A 23213-nucleotide genomic window follows, 5' to 3' on the forward strand; every position below is an offset into this window, starting at 1 on the left:
AAAATATATTATTGTTTAATGAAATCAGAAATCGACTTGAAATAAAAAAATAAGTCAAAAATAAATTAAAAATCCAATAATTAGGCTCTGAATCTCTGGTGAATTATAGAACAGAAATATCACAATATATTAATTTTTTAACACAAACAATGCATGGACATTTAAGGATAATTGCCTTTGCCTACGAATTTAGCGTATGCTGAAAATGTGAATCAGTTGAAGCTCTCTTCATTCCCATCTAGTCAATAGTTCTAAGACTGAATGTCAAAATAAACAACATAGTTCTCATCTCTAATGGAATGTAATGGTTGCAAAACAAAGTTTCTTGACCTTCCTTTTGCAACAAAGCTGATGGGATCATACTTGCTTATTCCATCACTTATTGTGAAACTGGCTCCCTCATTGTATGAACTATCCCGAGACCGAGAAATACACTCAAGCTTCACATCAGCAAGCAGTTCAGGATCGCTATACACATAACAGCCTCGCAGACTGCCAGACTCCAAGGAAACTGAATTTTTTCTCCCGTCAAGTCCAGTTACTAAATGGAAAACTGAGGCACTACTACTGGAGAAATCTTCTATCCCGAGGCTTCCATCTTTGCCATGCGCTACAACTGTCCCAGGAAGATCAAACGGTTCTAACATGACCAATTTCCCAATAAAATCTTTTATACTTGAAGTTTTTGAGGAAGTTAACTCTTTCGGGATGATTCTAAATGTGGCATGGATAGAATGATTTGAGCCGGATTCAGGTGTTGTCTCCATTCTTAATGATTTGTCTGATTTAGCAATGACTGTGTTGGTGGATTCGTGCGACAGTGTAATCAAATGAGAGTTGTATTCAGCTGGAATAGGACTAATCCAGTCCGACACAGAATTTTCTGTTTTGATTTCCCTATCGCCACTGCTCAGACCAACAAGAAGATAGGGACCATACAAAATGGCACTATCTGAAGCATAAGCAGCCCTATCATCTGAAAATTAGTGTAAGTATGTCAATAATGAAAAAAAATAATGTTTTACATGTAATGTAATGAGGTATGATATCATCATATGGTTACTGTCACTATTCTGTTTTGTATAAAGCATAAGTGTACCTTTAATTGCTTCTGTTCTGATACTAATGGGTAGCTCTATAGCAATTTCATCATTAATGTTCCACTGTCGGGATATCTGTAGGAAGTTACCTACATCAAGGAGTGCCATGTTCAATAAATTTTGAAATTCATGTGATAGACAAAGTACTTATGACTGAAGACGCGCGAGGTTAATCACATTGCCAGAACCAGATAAATAAATAAAGAAATAAAATAGTCATGGCAGAAGTTGGCAGATGTGGATGGGGAAAAAAAGAAAGAGATATAAGCCACACCTGGATCTGGCAATGACAGTTCCTGGCCATTCAGTGCTGCCTTGGCACCGTTTGAATATGTCCATGGTGGTATTCTTAATTTTAAAGTTGATTTTCGACCTGAACCCTGCTAAAACCATAAAACTAAAAAGCTATTAAATAGAAGATACTTTTTCCTACATTAATTTTTGCTAATCCGGTCCACATTTAAGTTAGAAAACACACAACTACAGAAGTACATTAATGCAATGAGGAGGTAATCATGCGACCAATGACATAATCCATGATATCGATAGTATTTTATTTTGTTGAAGACATTGTCTAGGCTGTAATATGTACTATTAGCACACTGACAAGTCGTCAAAATGGCAACCATTTCAATCTGGTTTTGAGATCACCTACACTAATAGTAAGAGTGATATTTTTTAGGAATAGATCAATATGAACTTGTGAATGATGTTCTGAAAAGAAAGTGTTTTGGCATGTACCATTATCTATGGAGAAAATTTCCGAGTTAGCAAGCCTGAGAAAATCTTTAAGTTCATTTTGCACAAGTGTACTTTATCACATATACATATAACAATAGATTAAAACCAGGAACTACTGAGAATTCTAGCATGCTAGAAGTGGAACTATAAAGCCAAGTCATACCTCCTTTGACAATATTGATAGCTTTACATGGAGGCGATTATCCCATGAATTAACAGGCTCTACTTTTTGAGCAAGAGAGATCTTTCCAGAGTTCCAATCTAGCGAGCTTGATATATATTGGATGATATATATCCCTGGAACATCTCCCTCCTCTTCGAAGTAGATTGAATCTCCTAACTTTGAAAATGACTCAATTCCTGATTAAAGGGCGAAAAGGGTGAAAACTTGATACACGGACTGAAATGTAATCATGATGAGGCCGAGTATTAGTACTTAATGTAATGATGTCACACATAATTGACAAAACAGTGAAATAGTAATCTGTGAAAAAATTGCCAGTGTCACTGTTTTGTCAATTATGAGTGACATTAAGTATTAATACTCAGAGTAGCATATAAGATTGCAAGGGAAAAAGTGGGTAACCACAATTAAGCACAAAGAAAATGAATATGAACAGTGACTAAATTATTCCCTATAGGTGCATTAACATTAAAGAACAAACATAAGCCTGGCAAGAAAAAATAATTAAGAAAGAAAACTTGGTGACTTTTAATTAAAATGCTAGAGATAAATAAAAAAAATCTCTTCTTTTCCTTAAAATATTTTTATGAGTATTTTGTCAGACCTGTCCCATAGCAACACCAGAAGCTATCAAACTTTGTGCCCCATCCATGATAGCTTCTGGCCTTTGATTGTCCATGTCCAAGTGGTAGCATGTAGATCATCACTCCAGGTTCCCTTCCTCTTTGGATGCTCAAAACACCATTAGTGAGTGCGCGCTCGTAATAATCTGCATATGACATGTCTTTGGTCCATTTGAAAAGGTGGCGAGAGACCTGAGAAAATTAATAAGTCATTAGACACATAAACATCGAATAGTTTTAAATCGGTTATACTTTAACCATAGAAAAACTATCTGCACATTGCTGGTCTTGCGACAAATTGTTGCTTAGTATCAAATACTAAAAGTATTCATCATTGCATCTTCGTGCCCCCATCCCCTGACACCTAATAACTGATTTTCCTCTTAAAGCAGACACTTCTAAAAGAATATAAAATTGATAATACATAAGTCAAGAAGTACCAAAAGCATAGATCTCTCTGTTCTTCCTAGTATACGGAATTCCAAAGTAATACCTTAAGCATGTTATACGTTGTACAAGACTCCTCATTTTCTGTCTGCAGAGTGCTTGCTAAACGCTTTGGTTCACTCCTTTTACATGTAAAAGAATGGAGAAAAAAACATTAAGTATACAGTAGATTAAAGAATACTTAGATAATTGTAAATATGTAAGGTATGAAGTCTATACATGAGGGGAGAGCTTATATATGGTACGATCACAATGTGATTGCTATGCGGGCTTACCAGAACTCGGATACTGATGTCCCTCCAGTTGCATAGCTGTGTGAAGTATTTACAACATCCATGAAAAATTTGCCTATTTCCTGGCAGGCACAAAAACTTACATTTATGTTAATTTTAGTATTTATGCTCAGCAGATAATTACAGAATATGCTAAGGAATAATTTTAAGGAACTTGCAGAAGGTGCAGAATTTTAATTTTATAGATGACCCAAGTATTGTTTATTTTAGACAGAGGACTTAATTTAGAACTCTTAAAAAGATTTCTTCATCTATCATAACTGTTTTATGATATGATTCTTATTGCTACACTGAATTGAGTGTGATTCTGGGCTTTTGGTACCATATAAACTTTTCTATCAATCCCTATTGCTTCTTTCTCTTTGTTGTTCATATGAAGTCAAAGGCTAGCAGAATTAATTTATTTTTATATAGATATTGATGAGAGGGCAACCCAATAAAACATCATCTTACCTTATAAAGTGGATCACCAGTAACTTCATATCTCCTTTGAGAACCAATAACAATTGGAATATGTGTATTTGCATGGAAACCAGATATGTCATCAGCCTACAGCCAATTGAACAAGATTAAGCAAAGCCAGCAGTAAGACTACGTGCATAATTTGACTAAAAGCTAGAGGAAAATATTAATATCGACAATGAGATATTAGACCGAATTGTCTCAGATTTTTCTCCTGTGACTAACTAATAGGTATGTGCACAGCTTAGTGCAAACTTATTTTAATATACCATGTTGTACTATCCCGATATATGTTATGACAAAGAATCTTCTACCTGTGAACTCCTACCCGTGAAAAAAAAATAATTCCTGTCAATATTAAAGCATCATTATCACTTTAAATGATAAGACTGATCGTTTTCTATACTTCAACTAATTATCATATCTCCTCTCAAAGCCTGTAGTTAGTGTTAAGTTGGCAAGTGTCAGTTTATTCCTAAGGTCTAATATTTACCGAGGAGATACAAAATCAGTAGCCAGTGCGAAACAAAAAGAAATAAATATGTAAAATGAGGAACAGGGTAGCGAGGTAAATTTATACTATTAGAGTTTGAGAGACTTTAGACACTGAATGCTGTTTTTCATCAATAGACCAAGATATCAAGCACTTGTATCTAATGTGTAAATCTTAAAGGCAGGGAAGGGAACATACAAGATCAACAGTACAGAGTGTATATCATTAATCTAATAACAATCTCATATAGTCGTATCTATAACTACCTGTACTGCAAGGAGTCCTAAAAAGCAGGGTTTGTCAAAAAGATGAGCCAACAGCAAATGTTTTGGATCCCCCTGCGAAGAGCAAGGAAGAAGACAATGTTGAAACATATGTTAAGGTGTATCCGACAAACTTGATATGTAGAAAATCATTCACTTATATTTATAGGAGGAAGAACGAATGTTGAAAAATAGAGAGAAGAAATTTTCACTTAGTGTGTTACTTGGTTTTATTCATAATGGTGATTTATTCATTAGTTCATCAAGCAAATTCACTGGAACTTCTGCAATGTATCAGACGCTAATGCACTTTGAAGATTTATTAGGAAACATGACTGGACTGCTGAACAAGGTATGTCTTAATCCTTAAAAATTTTATGTATGTATTAATAGAATTAATATTTACTTACAGTTACGCTGTACAAGTTGTAAAGAACATCATTCATGCCTCCTGTTTCTTCGTTCAGCGATCGATAGTGTTGTTCAATGGTGTACTTTAATATCACATTTTGCACACGGTCGTAGAAATATTGAGCCATCCATGTCACCATTTTCAAAGCTTGAGCACTCTTACCAAATAAATACTGATCCAAAAGTCCTGCCATTATCTGTTAAAGAAATCACCAAAATAAGACTGAAGCCTAACAATTTTACTAGAGTTTCCGAAAAACAAGTCCTTATTGACCTTATGAATGGTGTAATACGGTGCCCACACAGGTTTTACAGCTTCAAAACGGTCAAATTGCTCTGAAGGGAATGCAGAAAGGTACCCAGTTCCCATTTTTTCTTGGCAGTCAGAAAGAGCAGAAATGACTGCAGACATTTTCTCTTTCAAAGTGTCATTGTGAGTGGCACTCCACATTTGTGCTGTGGCACTTAAGTAATGTCCTGCATTATTAAAAATAAAGCCTCGAAGTAAGATTAACACCCACAGTAAATGTAACTAAACATTACACTAGAAGTGCAGGCAATTATAGATAGTACTGGGAAGAAAATACAGCCATGTGACAACGATTCAAGAAACAGGGTTTAAAATTTAACATGAATAAATAGAATTCTAAGTTTAACATGGAAAAAACATATATATGAAAAAACACGTATTATAACTCCGGAAATTGCATTGAGTGTTTCAGAACATATTTTTGGAAAAGCCAGGAAACCTCATTAGCACAAGATAGTATATAATATGTATTAGGAAAAAATGTTAAAATAGATGATGGTGATGACCCCAACAGTGAAAGATTCTGTATAAAAATAAAGTACCAGGTCTGTTGGGGCATTAATATCTACTGTAAATTCTTTGCACAAAAATAAAAGGGTAATCATGTTAAATTGATAGCAAGGGTATAAAAGAAGAGCGGCTAATAAATGAACAAATAAATATATCTCTCAGGCCTTATCCAGAATCACTGAAGATAATACCAGATGCATATCATCTTGACATGAAACCAGAACCCCATTAACAAATTAAAAGTTCTGGAGGTTATAGAGTTTAAAAGCAGAACCAACCTACGAAATGTCCTCGAAGCTCGACATTCGGGGCCTCCCAACCTCCATAAGCATCACCTGGAGTTGGCAATCCCGCATTCTTCCTGAAGCTCCAAACAAGACTATCCACATCCAACAACAACAAATATTCCAAATTAGTCTGTTGAGCCTGCCCATGTATCGAACTGGGATCGAGCCTGACATTATCCAAAGGAACCTCCTTGAGAAATTCCCCAGCCACTTTGGAATTACCCGGATTCTTGATATTCCTATACAACATCATCCAACTATCTCTATGTTCCTCCTTGAAAATCTTCCTGGGAAGCAAACTAGCCCAAGCCGAAGTGTCGGTGGGAGTCAAATGGTAATGCGAAAACATTTCATCTTTCCATGTCTGGTTAGTGGACACTTGGAGCTGATACCTAAGACTATGTGATGATAACTCAGTAGGAATATTTGTACATTCCTTAGCAAAAGCAACATTGTACAACATAAGAAACATAAGAAACATAAAGAACACATGGAAAGTGCTTGACAAATCCATGAAACCAAGAGCATACAATCAACCAAAGTACAAACTTCACTTGACCTTATGAAAAAAATGATGACAACCAACTTTGTACAGCAATTAAAGCAGATAAAGAATGAGACAAGTCAAGTGAAAAATCTTTCAAGCCTTCCCGTGAAAGTCAAGGCTTGTTTTTAAGCAAACCATGCTTTGCTATCATAAATTCGATAGTTACAAATAGAATAAATATCATTTTAATTCTTCCGTCGTCTCATCTCGAGAATTTATTAGAACAGATGTTCATCTGTAAGGCTATAAACCATATTCGTCAAAAAAAATATCATATTAATTATTATTATTATCATGAGATAAATATAAGAAGCAATGAAACAGTAAAGGCAAGATGAAAATAAAATGAACCGTGATGAACTATGCAGAACATGGGCAATAATTGAGTGTGCATGTGTGTTTATAACTTACTCTAGGGAAATTAAGAAGTAGGTGAGGATATAGACGAAGAAGAATCACGGATGGGGTGTCATTATCTGGACAACTAGTTACAAGAGAGTGAAAGAGTCCAAATCACTTTGTCTTGATGCTTTGCTTTCCGCAGAGAAATCTTTACTTTCAACTCATCTCTTACCATTTTTCAACCTTGCTTTGCAATAAAAAGTAAAGATCGTTTACTATGAAATCTCTAATACCGACTATATTCGTCTCTTGGTGTTGTCAATGTAAATTGAGTGCCCGAATTGAACTACATAATTACAAATTTCACTATTTGAAGGTGGTTGAAGGTTGAGATGACCGGGTGTTAAGTCTACTCATCATGATTTGAAATATTAATGTCTCAAATACTACTCTCTGAAGAGAGTCGGCCGTCCCATCCTCCTCCAACTCTAATCATCTCCATCTCCGTCTCTATCACTTTTCTTTCCATCTCAATTCTCTATCCCATACTAATCTCAATTTCTATTATCCGCTTCTCCATCCACAAAACACAGTTTTTCTAGTTTTTTATTTTCTATCAATAAATATCATTTTTTGTTTTGTTTCTTCATCAAAAAAATCGAGTTTTGAATATTCCCTAAGAGTCGGCCGTTCCATCCTCCTCCAACCCTAATCGCCTCCATCTCCACCTCCACTTTTCTTCCCATCTCAATTCTCTCTCCCATGCTAATCTCAATTTCTATCATCCGCTTCTCCATCCACAAAATACAGTTTTTCTTATTTTTTAATTTTCTATCAATAAATATCATCTTTTGTTTTGTTTTTCATCAATAAAATCGAGTTTTGCACAAAACTTGAAAAACGATTTTTTCGTTTCCTTCCGTTTGAGTTATTGTTTTTGTGTGTTTGAGTATCTTGCTTTGTGCGATGTGTCTCGCTTTTTGCGATGTGTTGGTTGTGTGAGAGATCTGGAAATCTCACATCAACAACACTTTCGGCAGGTTTATAGTTGGGTGTGTTTGGAACGGTAGTGAATATCACATGTGCTCACCTTTCACAAAAAATATTTGTTCATGACATGAGGCCTCTAAACTCAATTTTTGCAACTGAGTACTCTGAACTTTGTACTATCTATGAAATTACTATGAGGGTCAATTGTGAAACTACTATTTTCAGTGGAGATGCAAGGTGGATTACTTGAAAAATAATTATTATCATTTTTATTTTTCAGAATATTTGTATTCAAGTAGTTAAGCAATCCGGAATCAAAACGACTAATTATTTAACTCGTTTATTTATTTTTCAACTTGGTTGCATGATTAAGTGTGTCCCAATTAAGTTTGTTTCAAAATATTAATGAAATCCGCTAATTTGGCAAAAAAAAGAATATATTCCTTAATCCACTTATTAACGCTGTATCATGTGTTTTAGGTTATGATAGCGCTATTACATATAGGGATCTTTTTAAAAATACCCATCTGTAAAATTAGTTTTTTAAAAATACTACCATCTTTTTCATTGTTTTTAAAAATACCTTTTCATAAAAAAAAAATTCAAAAATACGATTTGCAACTTTTGCAACCTCATTTGCAACCTTGGGCGGCGCAGCCGTAAAAGTTGCAAATGAGGTTGCAAAAGTTGCAAATAAAAATGAAAAGTTGCAACTGTTGCAACCTTGGGCGGCGCAGCCGTAAAAGTTGCAAATGAGGTTGCAAAAATTGCAAATGAGTTTGCAAAAGTTGCAAATGAGGTTGCAAAAGTTGCAAATAAAAATGGAAAGTTGCAACTGTTGCAACTGCAATTGCAACTAGTTCAACTGAAAACTGTAAGTTGCAAATGAGGTTGCAAATGAAGTTGCAACTGCAGTTGCAACTTTTGCAACTGCAGTTGCAACTTCATTTGCAACCTCAGTTGCAACTAAATGCAACTGAAAACTATATATAGTTGCAAATGAGGTTGCAAAAGTTGCAAATGAGGTTGCAACTGCAGTTGCAACTTTTGCAACCTCAGTTGCAACTAAATGCAACTGAAAACTGTAAGTAACAACAGATGTATGGTGTGCCCCTGGCGGGGCCATTAGATTACAATAGAATCAACTGAATGCAACCATATGCAACTGAATACAACCATATGCAACCATATATGCAATTACAAATCCTGATTTCAAGTTCCAGTTTTCAAATGTCATTTTCGACCTCATTTTCGGAATCGATATATATATATATATATATCGATTCCGAAAATGAGGTCGAAAATGACATTTGAAAACTGGAACTTGAAATCAGGTTGCAACACGGCTGGCGCCGCCTGTAGTTGCAAATGAGGTTGCAAAAGTTGCAAAAAGTATTTTTGAAAAAAAAATTTTATGAAAAAGTATTTTTAAAAATAATTCTGGAAGGTAGTATTTTTGAAAACAATAAAAGAAAAGGTAGGTAGTTTTGTAGATTTCCCTTACATATAATGGTGGCGTTAAAAAAACACGCTACTTGAAAACGCTAAATTATTTTAATAAATAATGTTTATGTTCATTTTTACAAATCTATTTTCTTCCACGTATGTTTTGTGACATCTGGAAATTTTTATCCAAGTATAGCAGGATTTATTGTCGAATTCAGTCTTAAATCTTGCAAAAATAAGATCTTATTTATGAAGAAAACTATTTAATTTTTTCATTTTAAAATAAATCCTTATTTTTTGTCAAATGACAAATACTTTAATATTTACATCAAAAAAATTATTTTAAAAATATATATTTTTTTAAATAAGAACTTATCTTTGTGGAACAAACCCATTATTCTTTAAAGCCAAATAAACCCGAAGCGGCCCAGCTCGAGGAATATCGGTCCAATTCAATAAATTAAATAAGAAAACAAATAAACAACATGCATCCAAATTTTTTTTTAAAGTAAATCACAATTTAACAGTTATATTGATCTGAATTAGATACTGAAATACACATTGTAATTTTCATCTCTAATGCTAAGTATTGGTTGCATAAGAAAGTTCCTTGTGCTCCCTTTGGCTGTAAAGCTAATAGGATCATATTTGCTAACTCCTTCTCTCACTCTAAAGCTAGCTGCCTCTTTGAACCTCTTGTCCAATGACTTTAAACAACACTTGAGCTTCACAGCTGCACCTATTTCATGCTCACTATACACAAAACAGCTCTTATGGCTGCTAGATTCTAACGAAACAGACCCTTCCTTGTAGTCCAGTCCCTCAACGAAACGAAAAACTGAGTAACTATGATCTGAGTCAGGTTGCACCTCAAGGTTCTCATTTTCGCCATTGTGCATAAGAACCATGCCTGGATGATCAAATGGCTCTAGCATAACTGCTCTCCCCATGATCTCTCTTGTCGTAAAATTGTTCAGGTATCTGTCCTTGGTGACAATTCTAAAAGTGGCATGGACGGAATGGTTTGCCCCTGGCTCAGGTAAATGATCTAGTACAATGCTGGTTTTATTTTTTTTGAGACTGAGTGTTGAGTCTTCAGACTCTCTGGTAAGCGAAATTAAATGTGAATTGTATTCAGCTGGAACTGGAGTCATCCATCCTGAGGGAGGATCAGCTGGTTTTGGATTTAGATGATAATCACCATCGCTCAAACCAACAAGAAGATACGGGCCATATAAAATTGCTTTGTCATGGGAATATTCAGGCCGATCATCTAGTAATCATCAAGACCTTGTCAGTTTTCTGCTATATCCTTTGCTTAGTTTTGTTTACGTTGGCTATAATAATCTAGATACTCATATATGCATGCATAAACAAAGAAATATACCTTTGATGGCCTCTGTTCGGATGCTCATTGGTAGTGTCAGAGAGATAATGTCATTAGTTCTCCACTTTCGAGTTACTGACAAGAAACTACCTGCTAGAAGTAAATATTGTGTTAACCTCTGAATTACCCAAAATACAGAAACAACTGTTTGTAATGTTTGTAGAGGGTATGTGATAATAAATTTCGCAATAGTTATAATATATATGCAAGAACACCACAGATAATAAGTGAATCACACCTGGACTAGGAAGAGGCAATTGTTTTTTATTCAATGTTGCCGTGGCACCATCTAAATATGTCCATATCGGCATTCTCAAGTTTAATGTTGACCGCTTGGCTTCTGTCTGCTTGAACCATAAAAGGAATTAGGAATTCATTCAAATTCAATGTCCAAAACCATGCTGTCTTAGAAAAAGATTCATATGCTATTCCGTGCTTAAATTCATATGCTGCTCTAATATAATCCGTGCCTGTTATTCGTGCATGTAGTAAGAGATCAAAGTGTGCAAATTATTTGTTTCAACTCTTTTCCGGTTCAGTAGATATATCTTAATCCTTCTAATTAGTCGGTTTTTCTTGCCTGTAACTGCAATTAGTATACGATTAGTCGGTTTTTCTTGCCTGTAACTGCAATTAGTCGGTTTTTCTTGCCTGTAACTGCAATTAGTATACGATGATATGGTGAATTCACATCCAGATGCCTTGTCCAATTTAGGTGGAAAATTGACAATGATAAAAGACAGAAGAAATGAGAAAAGGTTTCACTGGATAGAAAAGATTATCATCTGTTTGTACTTACCTGTCTTGGGGAAACCGTTAAGGTCACATGAAGGTGATTGTCCCATGATACAACAGGCATTACTTTTTGAACTAGCAAAACATCCCCAGATACCCAGTAAACTGAGCTTGATATGTACTGAATAACGTAAATGCCTGGAACTTGTCCCTCTTCTTCAAAGTATATCGAATCTCCTAACTTTGAGAATGATTCAATTCCTGATCAACAAAGTGGAAACACAAAATCCATAATGAATGTCATTCAAGTGATACATGACAACTACAAGAAATCCGCTAAGGACTTTCCCAAGAGAAAGACAAGCGACAATGCTACAACTACAACTTTACCAAATCTGCAGATTATTCTCACACGGGAATAAAAATGTCAGTCCATAAGTTTCAGATTTTTATGTAATGCCTATAAGAGTTATTAGAAAGATCCTATAATTTTTATCACGACAAAAGCTCCAAATAAAATGTGAAACCTGTTCCATAGCAGCACCAGAAACTATTATCCTTTGTTCCCCATCCATGCTGGCTTACCGCCTTGGACTGACCATGGCCTAATGGTAGTGTATAAATCATCACTCCAGGTTCTGTTCCTCTTTGAATACTGAGTACTCCATTTGTAAAAGCTCGTTCATAATAATCCGCGTACACTGTATCTTTAGTCCACCTAAATAAGTGGCGTGCAACCTTTAGCATATTATAGGTTGTACAAGACTCTTCAGTCTCAGTTTGTAGATAATTTGCTAAACGATTTGGTTCTTGCCTGTTCTCAGAGGAAGAAAAAAATTATCAATTAAGAGCTGCAGAAATGGATAAATAAACGCGAATCTTCAATATCTATTAGAAAAAACAAGCTGAAACAAAGTTGCTACCAGAACTCAGATTCTGATGTCCCTCCGGTGGCATATGCATGAGAAGAATTCACAACATCCAAAAAAAACCTCCCTATTTCCTGTGAATGATAAAATAAATTGTACATAGGCTGGAAATAACAAGAAACACAAAAGTGTGACTTAATGAACCCAACTTACCCTGTAAAGTGGATCGCCTGTAATTTCATATCTCTGTTGAGAACCGATGACAACTGGAATGTGTGTGTTTGAGTGAAACCCCGATATATCGTCAGCCTTAAGATGAAATGACACAGAATATATAAAGTCAGCTCAAACAAATAATCAAATAGATACAAATACTATGGAGCATAGAGTAAATATGTAAAATAGGGGTCTCTACCTGTACAGCAAGTATACCTAAAAAGCAGGGTTTGTCGAAGAGGTGAGCCAACAACAAATGCGAAGAATTTTTCTGCAAACCATTGCAAGACAAGGTAAGTTTATAAATTAATGAGGAAGATATACTTTCTTCATGCAACAAGTATTAAAACAAGAGGCAAATGAAAAAGGCATAACTGGGAAAACATACTGTTACGTCATAGAGTTTATACAGGACATCATTCATGCCACCCGTTTCTTCATTCAGTGACTGCCAGTGTCTCTCTACGGTGTACTTCAAAATCACATTTCTTACGCGATTGTAGAAGTAATCAGCCATCCATGTCACCATACCCAAAGCTCGAGCATCAGAAGCAAATAAATACTGATCTAACAGACCTGCCATTATCTGTTAAACTTTACAAATGAGGTAGGAGGTTAAATTAAACTAGCACTAATACCACGTCTGTTAAGAGTATGAGGCATGTACCTTGTGAATGGTGTAATATGGCGCCCACACAGGTTTTATAGCCTCAAATCGATCAAATAGTTCAGAAGGGAAAGCAGAAAGGTAGCCAGTTCCCATTTTGTTCTGACAGTCGAATAGAGCAAGAACCACCGCAGACATCTTCTCTTTCAGAGCGTCGTTGTGAGTACTAGCCCACATTTGTGCTGAAGCGCTCAAGAAATGTCCTGAATTTTGCCAGAATCTGGTCAATTGTACTCAGATTTTTATATAGTCAGTCTGATTATAAGTGACAAGTGCAGATTTATATCATGTCAATAAATCTTGAAAAGTAAAGCACAGCCATTACGGTGAATTAGGATTGATAAACTTACAAACATGGCAGCATTTAAGATTATATCAAAGAAAACAGACTAAACTAAATAATAAATACTAAAGCAGCTATACAAACTTCTGCAGAATATCATATCTTTATTAAAGTTGTAGTTACTAAAAAATACTAACCTACAAAGTGCCCTCGAATATCGATATTTGGGGCCTCCCAACCTCCATAAGGAGCACCTGGAGTTGGCAAATTAGCAGTCTTCCTAAAGCTCCAAACCAATCTATCAACATCCAACATCAACAAATAATCCAAGTTCGTCTGCTGAGCCCGGCCATGAATCGAGTCCCTGTCCAATCTCACATTATGCAACGACAATTCCTTGAGAAGAGAATGAGGAACACGGAATCCACTTGAACCAAGCATCTTCTCACGCATGGAATTCCAACCAAGTTCATCATCCCCCCTCAAAACCTTCCCAGGAATCACATTAGCCCAAGGAGAGCTATGATCAAGATAGTAAAGCGAAAACATCTCATTTACCCACGTCCGATTATTTGTTATTTGCAACTCATATCTAAGTGTGTGTGATGAAAGTGTGGGAAGAAAAGCATTAGTACACTCCTTGCTCACAACAAAATCACATGATATCAACAAATAAAGCATCAAATGTAGCACAAAACATAACATCAAGGTTCTGTTTCTGACAGGATTGTTGAAATCCAAGAAACCCATTATAACCTTGAATCAGAATCAAGGCACAGTGGTCATTAGACATGCAAGAACATAATAACACACATGCACAGATTGTAACTTGTTAAATAGCAATTGGTTTTGCAATATTATAATGGGCATGGTGAGTGAGAGTGTCTGGACCCATACAAAAAAGAAATGGACAAGAGTGTGTTGAAATGAGAAGTTCATACTCTTGAGTGATCCCTGTAAGATGGCGAAAGAGTAGGAGATAATAGGATGTGGAATCATTCTTCTTGCCATTTTGCTACGAAACTGCCCCAACAATGTAATCACTTACTCAACCCACGTATTACCCATTTAATTTAATGCTGAAATACATATTTTTCAAAAGTCTTAAATATTTAGATACGTTTCGAAAATATGTGACAAATTTTTGTCAAAAGTCTTGGATATTTTAAACAGATTTTTCAAACAAAAATTCTTTTAAATCGCATTTCTTGAAAAAATCACAAATAAATATTTTTATGGTTTGCAAAATTTTTAATTTATACATGGAGTTTAAAATAATTATTCTTTTTATTTAAAAATATGTTTGCAATATTTTTGGGAAGGAAACAAATTGTTTTATGAATTAGACATGTAACTAAATTGTTTATGGGAAAATGAATTTTTTTGTCATCCAACTATCAGTCTTTTTAGAAATCTAATACTCATCTTTTAATTGACTCATAATTAACACTGAACCAATTAAAATATTTGATTTTAATCACTCTGTTAATTTTCTAAACGGACGTTAACTATTTGTTCCGCATGGATGCAGTAGTACACATGGCTGGGAAAAAAAAGAAATATAAATTATATGGCTGACAATAAAAATAGATTTAATACACCGTTTAATATGTTCAACAGCCTAGGATTCTTCATAATTTAGAATTTTTTTCATACACAATCACTATTTCACTAATGAATAACACTTTCGTGAACACTATTCCATATTTCCCATTCATAAACTTCAATTTTAATATCGATTACTTATTAATCCCTTTGCTTGGAGCAGTGTTACAGAAATCGGTAATCGGACCAAATTGGTTGAGCTACCGATTCAGGATTAATAAAAAATCGAGAATTAATCGGAGTGAAAATCGGTTGTTTTTAATATTAAAATATTATATTTAATATTTAGTTATTATTATATTAGTTGTTGAATAACATATATATTTACTATATCATAAATTCTATGATTGTTCATATTTAAAATAATATTATATTTTATTTTAATAATTTATTATATATACTTTGATTGAGAAAATTTTATAAGAATTAATCGAGTTTCAAAAATCGGAGAATCATCATGAAGGTGAATCTGAGAAGAAACAAGGTATATGTTACTACAAGGGAGGTATACCAATTAGATTTACATGCATTTATAGTAGATCGTTTTAGAACCCTAATTTTTGAATTGCCCCGATCTCACTCTTTAGCAGTAGGTTTTATGCTTCAATATTTTCTTTTTTATTTTAACTCATTTATAAATCAGCAAGTCACATCAGCAAAATAGAACCACGCTGGCATTCCAATTTAACGGAACTTAACAGAGTGGTAAACTTCTATTGCTCATATAACGTTTGTGACAAAAATAAAAGGTGATAGGTTTCTAAAAAGAGCAATAGTTCAGTGACAAAAAAATTCATTTTCCCATTGTTTATTTTAAATTTGAAAAAATTAAATTACCAAAATGCCCCTAAAGCTTTTGTTTCTCTCTTCCGTTGCTGTGTTTTTCCTCCTCTCAGTATCGGGTTTTTTTCCTCTTTCCCTCGGTACTTTTTGTGCATGCAAAAAGGAAAAAAAAAACTCTATCTTTGATTTTGAAGTCGTGAATGTGATGCTCTTCCCATCCTCTCTCTTTTCATGGTTGTTCATGGTTGCTACTGAGCGGCGACGGACAGATGAGTTCAGGCGGCTGTGATTAGTGACAACGGTGTTAGTGAGTTCCGGTATACCGATGTTTATGAGTTGGTGCTAGCTTAGTTACATATAAATAGAAGCTACAAGCCTGTATAAGGCAGGACTCACGGCCGGAAACTCAAAAGGGCACTATCGGAGTTCAGCATTAAATCCAGTTCCTAATAATTAATGTTGGCTTACCACTTATCCAAAAACCAAAGATACTCATTGTGGCGAAGCAGGGGCAAAAGTTGTACGCAAACCTTACCACTGCGAAGCTGAGAGACAGTGTTTTTGCCGGGAGACCTGTCTTGAACAAAACAAAACAATAAGCAAGATACTTTCAATGTACCAAAAGCAGTAAGGGTAAAACTAAGTAGTAATAAGAGTAATATATAAGTAACGAGAGATAAAAGGAGTACAAAGAACAGTATATGAAATATACAAGACAAAATGTTGACAGTACTCAGTAGATATCCATCCCATAAAATCAGGGCATAAAATAAAAGAAATAATAGACAAATATCGGCCCCAATAGCCCATAGTAAAAAGCAAAAATTTTCATAATGAAATGACATAAGTGCATGCATCAATGCGTTAAGTGTACCAGGCTATCTTGGTGCTTTAGGTCACACTTTTATGCTTCTTCCTTTGTGTTTGGCTCCACATTAGTGTTCACTTCATTGTTGAAAGTGTGGGGTGGCTCTCAGATAATCTCATAGTCTGACCACTGAATATAGTCTCTTATCGATGTTTGGTGTAAGATAACTGACATTCACATTAAACTCACACACTTATTTAACAATGTCAGTAATCATTAACAGAATATCAATAAGTTTATCCTGCAGAAACACGACAAATAAATTAGGAGGGTGTAAAATGTTTCAAGACATGACAATTTACTCATGCAAAACCTCTTTGGTCTCACTTGTAGTTATTTGTATAAGTGTTTCAGTATACGGCTCTGTTTCTTTGTCAAACCGAGTAGAAGATGTATTTGCAGAGTGCCTACAATCAAACTATCAGATTAGAAGTAGAATTTGTATGTACTTACTAAATAAGTTGGTTCATGTGCAAGGTGCTTCATCCTTTATATTTGTGCATGAGAGTATTTATCCAAATATATCGATATGTATGTTTATCACTACGGACACCACTTTATATTCAGCTCCCTAAGATCATATATAATCAAGTCGTCCAAATTAATCCTACACAGATATTCAATCCTAACAAATTGAACCCTCTTTTTTCAACAAATTTAGTAGTTCATCGAAGAGCAAATATTTGCAATTAATGTACATCATTAGGCATATATAATAAAATTTAGAATCATATGTTGGGGCTTGCCGAACATGGTCTTTGATTTTTAAAAATTAAATTGCAAAACATAGCGCGAGAAAAATGGAAAAGATGTAGAACAAAACAATGAATCTATTCCAATTGGAAAAAGAACGAAGAAAAATTGGTCGGAAAACATTAATCAAGACAAAATCACCAACAAAATTCACTATGCAGTCAGATTCATACCACGTGCAGGACGGAGTATAAATACTCTCCTTTAGAGTTTAAGGGAGTGTATTTTTTTTTATATACTGATGAACTTGAGACCTGAAATTGATCGGTGGAGAACCTGAAATATGTCACTTTTATTTAGCGTTCACTTAAAAAATTAACCCGTACTGTAATTCCATGTTGAAAGTAATGAGTACCTTTTGCTTAGTATATTGCCATTTCAATTGTATGTCCACCCTTTCTGCAAAATTTAGATGGGAAAAATTCTTTTCAAGAAGGCCTTCGAGCAGTTGGCTATCGATCATTCCCACGGAGACTGTGAACACATGCACACAGAACATACACAAATATATAATGTGGCCAGAATGACATAAATGAAGTATAATACCTGAGTTTGGATAGCCTAGGGGTGACTTACAGGCTTCATAATTCAAATCAGATGGACAACATTTGAACTAAGGAGAATGTCATCTTCTGAAGGTGAATAGACATGTCCGACAAGCTCCAGATGGCTTGTTAACTGAGACAAACAATCATATATATGAGTTGCCTGCTGATGTGATTTGTCTCTAATCATAAACTCATACACATTCCCATCAATCTCAATTGAACTGCATCCTGGAACCTTATCCACTCTATTTTTCTTCATCAACTCCCTCGTCTCTCTAGCTCTCTCCCACATATTTGCTTCCCCATATATGTTAGCAAGCAAAACATAATTTCCACTGTCAAGTGGATCCATCTCAATAAGTTTAAAAGCAGCCCTTTCTCCAATTTCAACATTTTTATGAACTCGACAGGCAAATAGCAAAGCCCCCCAAACCACAGCATCTGCTTTCATTGGCATGTTCTTTATAAGCTCTTCGGCTTCTTTTAATAAACCAGCCCTACCAAGGAGGTCGACCATGCAAGAATAGTGCTTGAGTTTGGGCTTAATATTAAATTTTGAACTCATTTGGGTGAAAAGCATGCGTCCCTCGTCAACCAACCCTCCATGGCAACAAGCCGACAAGAGCCCTAGAAAGGTGACTGCATCTGGCTGCAAACCACAGTTAATCATCCATAGGAAATAAGATATGGCATCATGTGCATTACCATGAGTTGCGAAACCACCAATTATACAAGTCCAAGTTAATGAGTTTTTATCAGGCATCTCACTGAAAACCTGGAGTGCCTTGTCCATGTTGCCACATTTTACATACATGTCAACTAGTGCTGTGCCTAAGCTAACATTAACACAAAGTTTGTGTTTTGCAATGTAATGCTGAATCCAAATTCCAACCTCAAGAGCTCCCAGTTGTGAGCATGCAGATAAACAGTTAACCATAGTCACCTCATCCGGCTTAACATTCCTGGCCTGCATATTGTGAAACAGGTCTAATGCCTCTTTGCTACGATTAGCTTGAACGTAACCGCCTATCATTGCATTCCATGGAACCACATCCTTCTCTGGCATTTCATCAAAAAGTCTCTTAGCTGTATCAAGAATACCAAATTTAATATACCCCATAACCATAGTAGTCCATGACACGACAGTTCTCTTTTTCATCTTATTAAACATATCTTCCGCAGCACTAAGATCCCCACACTTTACATACATGTCGACAAGTGCATTAGCAAGAGACACAGTCAAATCAATATTCTTTTCCTCTATTAACCGATGAAACTCCACCCCACTATTCAAATCCTCCAACTGCGCACACGACGAGACAACCCCAAGCATGGTAACATCATCAGGCTGAATTCCCACCATCTCCATCTCCCTAAAAATCCTCACCGCATCCACCGCCTTCCCGTTTCGAGCATAACCATTAATCAACGAATTCCACGAAACCAAATCCCTCACACAACTTTCATCAAACACTTTACACGCAACACCCAGCTCCCCACAAGACACAAAAACATGAATCATGGCATTACGCACAAACAAATCGGAATCAAACCCCCATCTCAAAACCTGTCCAACAATCCCATACGCCACGGGAAGCCACAATAGCCTCGCACAGCACTTAAACAACAAAGGAAAAGTATAATGATCAGGCCTGCAAGCACTAGTTGCCAACATTAACTTATACAAAAAAAGGCCTTCTTTGACATCAAAATCTCTCTCTAAATGACCCCTAATAGTCACATTCCAAGAAAACACTTTAGACTGCGGTGTAAACATCAACAAATCTTTACAATAACGAATGCAACCAGCTTCAGACATGGCACAAAATGCAACTAAACGGCTTGCAGCCAGCCCATCTGAGATGAGCCCAGTAACAAGCATTTGGGATTGGATTAGTTTGAGAAGGGTCATTGAATTGCATTTTTCTAGGAGAGAGAGTAAAGGGGTGGAGTGGATGAAAGAGTGGGTTGTGTTCCAGTTGATGGGCTTCTCTTTGTGAGGTAAAAGTGGGCGATGAGAAGAAGAAGAATAATGTACATGATAAAGATGGGAGAGATGTGAATGATGTTTGTGTGTTTTGTTGCGAAGAGCTTTCAGACTCATCATTGAATCGAATAGTGTTTTGTGGCGGGATAAACTCAGAGACCGGGTTGGAGTTTGTGGAGTGGTTTACATATAAATTTACAAACCCTTTTTGAACTTGATTTTTCTTGTATATTTGGTGTCAGATTATGACAATGACACCACTTTTGTTACTTGCGCCTGAATCATGAGAAAAAGCGATCAAATCTGCTAAATCCACTCTTCCTAGTCTCATCTAGCTAATCTTTGAACATAAAAATTAAAAAGATTCTTATTCGCAAATTGCATAGGATAGATAACCTAAGATCAAATCATTAGCTCAAAATCTAAACACAATAATTTTACTATTGCTCTATAAATCATCTAAACTGATACCTACAATGCCTTGATTCAATTAGTCTATCATTTCTTAAATTCGTACAAAGAAATCATCCACCAGATTAACAGATATTTCAGCAATTGAGTGACATGTTATATTTCTAGATTGGTACACAATAACAACTACATTTTATCTAGATGGGAGATTGTACATACTAGAAAATCCGATTCATATGTTAGTAACTTCAAATCAGTCCAACACATTACTTGCTAGTAGAGTAGATACATAGATTTCACAATAAAACGCTCTGTCTTGATATTGATCATCTCTTCTACTGCCACAGGAGTGTAACTTGACAAGTACTAAACTCTTTCCATTCAAGTAAGATGAATAGGAGTTTATAAATATCTATAAATTGATCATAAGTACAACTGTTGAGCATGTAACCAAAATTTAGGCCCATTTGGCTAGAAGAGACATACAACCAGCACCGAGAAGAAGGGAAACATTAGCTCCCAATCGTAGCTTTCCATCGTTTTGTAATTTGGGGCTCATGAAATCAACAGCAAGTAGATCTACCAGTGCCATATATATCAATATACCTGCTGATGCTGCATTAAAGCAGCCCTCAACAATCAAGGCTGTCGTACTATTCTCGTCGTAACTATTTGCTATCCCTAATCCAATACAAATCCCAACCGGTGTTGTCAGCGAAAAAAACAATGCCATGACAGCTACTGCTCGAGACTTGAATTTCGCCTGCATCAATTCCGTAGATATTTTAAATAATATTTCACTTATATACATCATTCAAAATACTTTTAATAGAGTCCGCGAGTATTATAGATGATAAAGAGAGTGCATAGAGAGCGACCTGAGTGATGCATCCGCCTAGGCCCATGCCCTCAAAAAATTGATGGAAAGTGAGTGCAGCCACCAGGGGTTTGATTGTTTCGGGACTCTCCGAAGCACCCAATGATATTCCAATTATCACCGAGTGCACAAGTATTCCCAGTTCCAGTACCTTCAATATACATAACATTTAACGGAATCAGTATCTCGAGAGAGTTGTAGTTGAAACTATATTACACATAACAAATACAAATATTTGTACATACTTGTGATACCACGCATTGTCGAATAAGCTGTTGGGAGGCCTCTGAAGCCATACCTCCGTGAACATGGCCATGCACGTGAGTCCCCGAGTCCTCCACATCGCCAACAGCAGCTTGAGCTTTATTAGACAAATGTGATTCGCTATAATAAGAAGTCGCATAACTATCAATCATCAGAGTCCCGATTGCTGCAACCATGGCAATAAATCCCGTAAACGGGAATTTCCCCCAGGGATTTTGATCTAAACACGGAGATGTTAAATTCTCAAAGGCGTCCGGAAGCACATGTATAAACCCGGTTGCCAAAATCACACCAGCAGCAAAAGCCTTAACGAGAAAAAACAAATTCTTCTCCGGGTTCAAAGCCGGAATTATTTTCCCTAGAAACGGAATACAAACACCGATCGCACTCGCACCAAGTATCGAAGCTATAGCAACTATCTTATACTTGAGAGCTAGATTCTTGTCACGCACCTCTGCTTCGGAATCACATGTACATTCGGCTAAAATTAAATTCGGAATCATAAGCAATACAAAAGAGAATAAAACAAAGTGATGAGGTGACATGATGAGAAAATTTAAAATTTAAGAAGAGAAGGCGGGAGAAGTGTAGAACAACAACAAGGCCGAATAATGTTTATATAGGCCTTGTTTCTTTCTCTTTCTTTGCTCCTAAGTAGGAATAGGATTATTCGTCTTGCTCTTTTGTTTAAAAACTTGTTCACTTCCATTTCGACTAGGATTATATTATTCTTGTACTATTATAAGAAGACTTTTATATTAATTATAATTTTGTTATTAAATAATTCAATATTGATTAGGACAATCTTATATAATTTTATACTTTTTTTGACAAATATGGCTTATATAGCCTTACAAGTGAGTATCTGTTCTAAGATATTCTCGAGATGAGCCAGGGTCGAACCCAAGACCTGGGACGACAGAGGATAAGCCCTTAACCACTGGGCTATCCAACCGTGCTCATATAATTTTATACTTAATAACAATAATTATAAATACTAAATTACGAACTATACCCGGACATGTTTCACACGGTTAAAAACTAGTATCTATATTCCCTCTGTCCCATTTAATTCTATATGTTTCTTTTTAACTGCTCGACACGCATTTCAATGCTCTTATAAAATATAGTTCCGTAACTTATTTTTGAGATTTTCTTTTTCTGTATAAAAATATAACATCCAAACTTTAATTCAGAAAAGAAAAATTTTAAAAATAAATTGCACAATTACACTTTGCTGGAGCATTAAAGTCCGTGTCGCGTCTCCGTCCCCCAATATATACTACTCAGGGGGACGGAGGGAGTAGGACGGAGGAAGTATATTATTAGGTATTTTTTGTTACTATCTTTCAAAACTCCAAACTCATTTTTATATTGCTAGATATTTTATTGCAAATCATTGTCCAATATTAATGACATATAGCATAGTTCCGAAAGTCATCGATTTGACTATTCATTATCTAGGTAATCTGTCGATTAGATTTTTTTAATTTGATTAACCATTACATATT

At 35.5% G+C, this 23213-nt stretch overlaps 4 protein-coding genes across 10 annotated transcripts; all 4 read right to left on the reverse strand.

The window, feature by feature from the left end:
* Positions 1-80: 80 nt before the first annotated feature.
* On the reverse strand, positions 81-6828 carry LOC108202951 (uncharacterized). 2 transcript variants are annotated; one of them, XM_017371591.2, is made up of 12 exons: positions 6116-6828; positions 5292-5494; positions 5017-5214; positions 4610-4681; positions 3842-3937; positions 3371-3450; positions 3142-3217; positions 2630-2840; positions 2005-2201; positions 1375-1480; positions 1100-1189; positions 81-976 (listed from the first exon to the last, which is right to left on the reverse strand). In XM_017371591.2, exons 1-12 carry the CDS (start codon positions 6636-6638, stop codon positions 252-254), a joined length of 2577 nt encoding a protein of 858 aa, XP_017227080.1. In that variant the 5' UTR covers positions 6639-6828; the 3' UTR covers positions 81-251. The 2 variants fall into 2 exon arrangements, with proteins under 2 accessions (XP_017227080.1, XP_017227079.1); XM_017371590.2 differs by having other exon boundaries at positions 1375-1483; positions 6116-6768.
* A 3130-nt stretch (positions 6829-9958) lies between these two features.
* LOC108202475 (uncharacterized) lies at positions 9959-14502 on the reverse strand. The gene is made up of 11 exons (XM_017370871.2): positions 13804-14502; positions 13324-13526; positions 13045-13242; positions 12856-12927; positions 12654-12749; positions 12495-12574; positions 12099-12385; positions 11636-11832; positions 11075-11180; positions 10837-10926; positions 9959-10722 (listed from the first exon to the last, which is right to left on the reverse strand). Exons 1-11 carry the CDS (start codon positions 14354-14356, stop codon positions 9992-9994), a joined length of 2613 nt encoding a protein of 870 aa, XP_017226360.1. The 5' UTR covers positions 14357-14502; the 3' UTR covers positions 9959-9991.
* Positions 14503-15992: 1490 nt separating this feature from the next.
* On the reverse strand, positions 15993-20510 carry LOC108202476 (pentatricopeptide repeat-containing protein At2g22410, mitochondrial). 6 transcript variants are annotated; one of them, XM_064085026.1, is made up of 6 exons: positions 18192-20509; positions 17971-18089; positions 17789-17891; positions 17190-17269; positions 16869-17103; positions 15993-16567 (listed from the first exon to the last, which is right to left on the reverse strand). In XM_064085026.1, the coding sequence occupies exon 1, from the start codon at positions 20268-20270 to the stop codon at positions 18204-18206; it is 2067 nt and encodes a 688-aa protein (XP_063941096.1). In that variant the 5' UTR covers positions 20271-20509; the 3' UTR covers positions 15993-16567; positions 16869-17103; positions 17190-17269; positions 17789-17891; positions 17971-18089; positions 18192-18203. The 6 variants fall into 6 exon arrangements, with proteins under 6 accessions (XP_063941096.1, XP_063941097.1, XP_017226362.1 ...); XM_064085027.1 differs by lacking the exon at positions 17190-17269; XM_017370873.2 differs by having other exon boundaries at positions 16869-17269.
* A 267-nt stretch (positions 20511-20777) lies between these two features.
* On the reverse strand, positions 20778-22647 carry LOC108202479 (zinc transporter 5-like). The gene is made up of 3 exons (XM_017370881.2): positions 21684-22647; positions 21440-21589; positions 20778-21324 (listed from the first exon to the last, which is right to left on the reverse strand). The coding sequence occupies exons 1-3, from the start codon at positions 22245-22247 to the stop codon at positions 21019-21021; spliced, it is 1020 nt and encodes a 339-aa protein (XP_017226370.1). The 5' UTR covers positions 22248-22647; the 3' UTR covers positions 20778-21018.
* Between the last annotated feature and the right edge of the window lie 566 nt (positions 22648-23213).

Source organism: Daucus carota, chromosome 9, assembly GCF_001625215.2.
Source record: "Daucus carota subsp. sativus chromosome 9, DH1 v3.0, whole genome shotgun sequence".
In the NCBI taxonomy this organism is placed as follows: domain Eukaryota; kingdom Viridiplantae; phylum Streptophyta; class Magnoliopsida; order Apiales; family Apiaceae; genus Daucus; species Daucus carota.

Bases quoted from the DNA above. Each gene is read 5' to 3' on its own strand.
- LOC108202951 (XM_017371590.2), bottom strand. From the start codon at position 6,638: ATGGATTTGTCAAGCACTTTCCATGTGTTCTTTATGTTTCTTATGTTT. The intron at 2,202-2,629 runs GTCTGACAAAAT...CCCTTTAATCAG, and splicing joins CTGGTGTTGCTATGGGACAG to GAATTGAGTCATTTTCAAAG. The intron at 1,484-2,004 runs GTATGACTTGGC...TTATGGTTTTAG, and splicing joins TATCAATATTGTCAAAGGAG to CAGGGTTCAGGTCGAAAATC.
- LOC108202475 (XM_017370871.2), bottom strand. From the start codon at position 14,356: ATGGGTTTCTTGGATTTCAACAATCCTGTCAGAAACAGAACCTTGATG. The intron at 12,750-12,855 runs GTAGAGACCCCT...TTTCATCTTAAG, and splicing joins TAGGTATACTTGCTGTACAG to GCTGACGATATATCGGGGTT. The intron at 10,927-11,074 runs GTGTGATTCACT...TACTTCTAGCAG, and splicing joins ATTGCCTCTTCCTAGTCCAG to GTAGTTTCTTGTCAGTAACT.
- LOC108202476 (XM_064085028.1), bottom strand. From the start codon at position 20,270: ATGATGAGTCTGAAAGCTCTTCGCAACAAAACACACAAACATCATTCA.
- LOC108202479 (XM_017370881.2), bottom strand. From the start codon at position 22,247: ATGTCACCTCATCACTTTGTTTTATTCTCTTTTGTATTGCTTATGATT. The intron at 21,590-21,683 runs GTATGTACAAAT...TGTATATTGAAG, and splicing joins GACAATGCGTGGTATCACAA to GTACTGGAACTGGGAATACT. The intron at 21,325-21,439 runs GTCGCTCTCTAT...GAATTGATGCAG, and splicing joins TAGGCGGATGCATCACTCAG to GCGAAATTCAAGTCTCGAGC.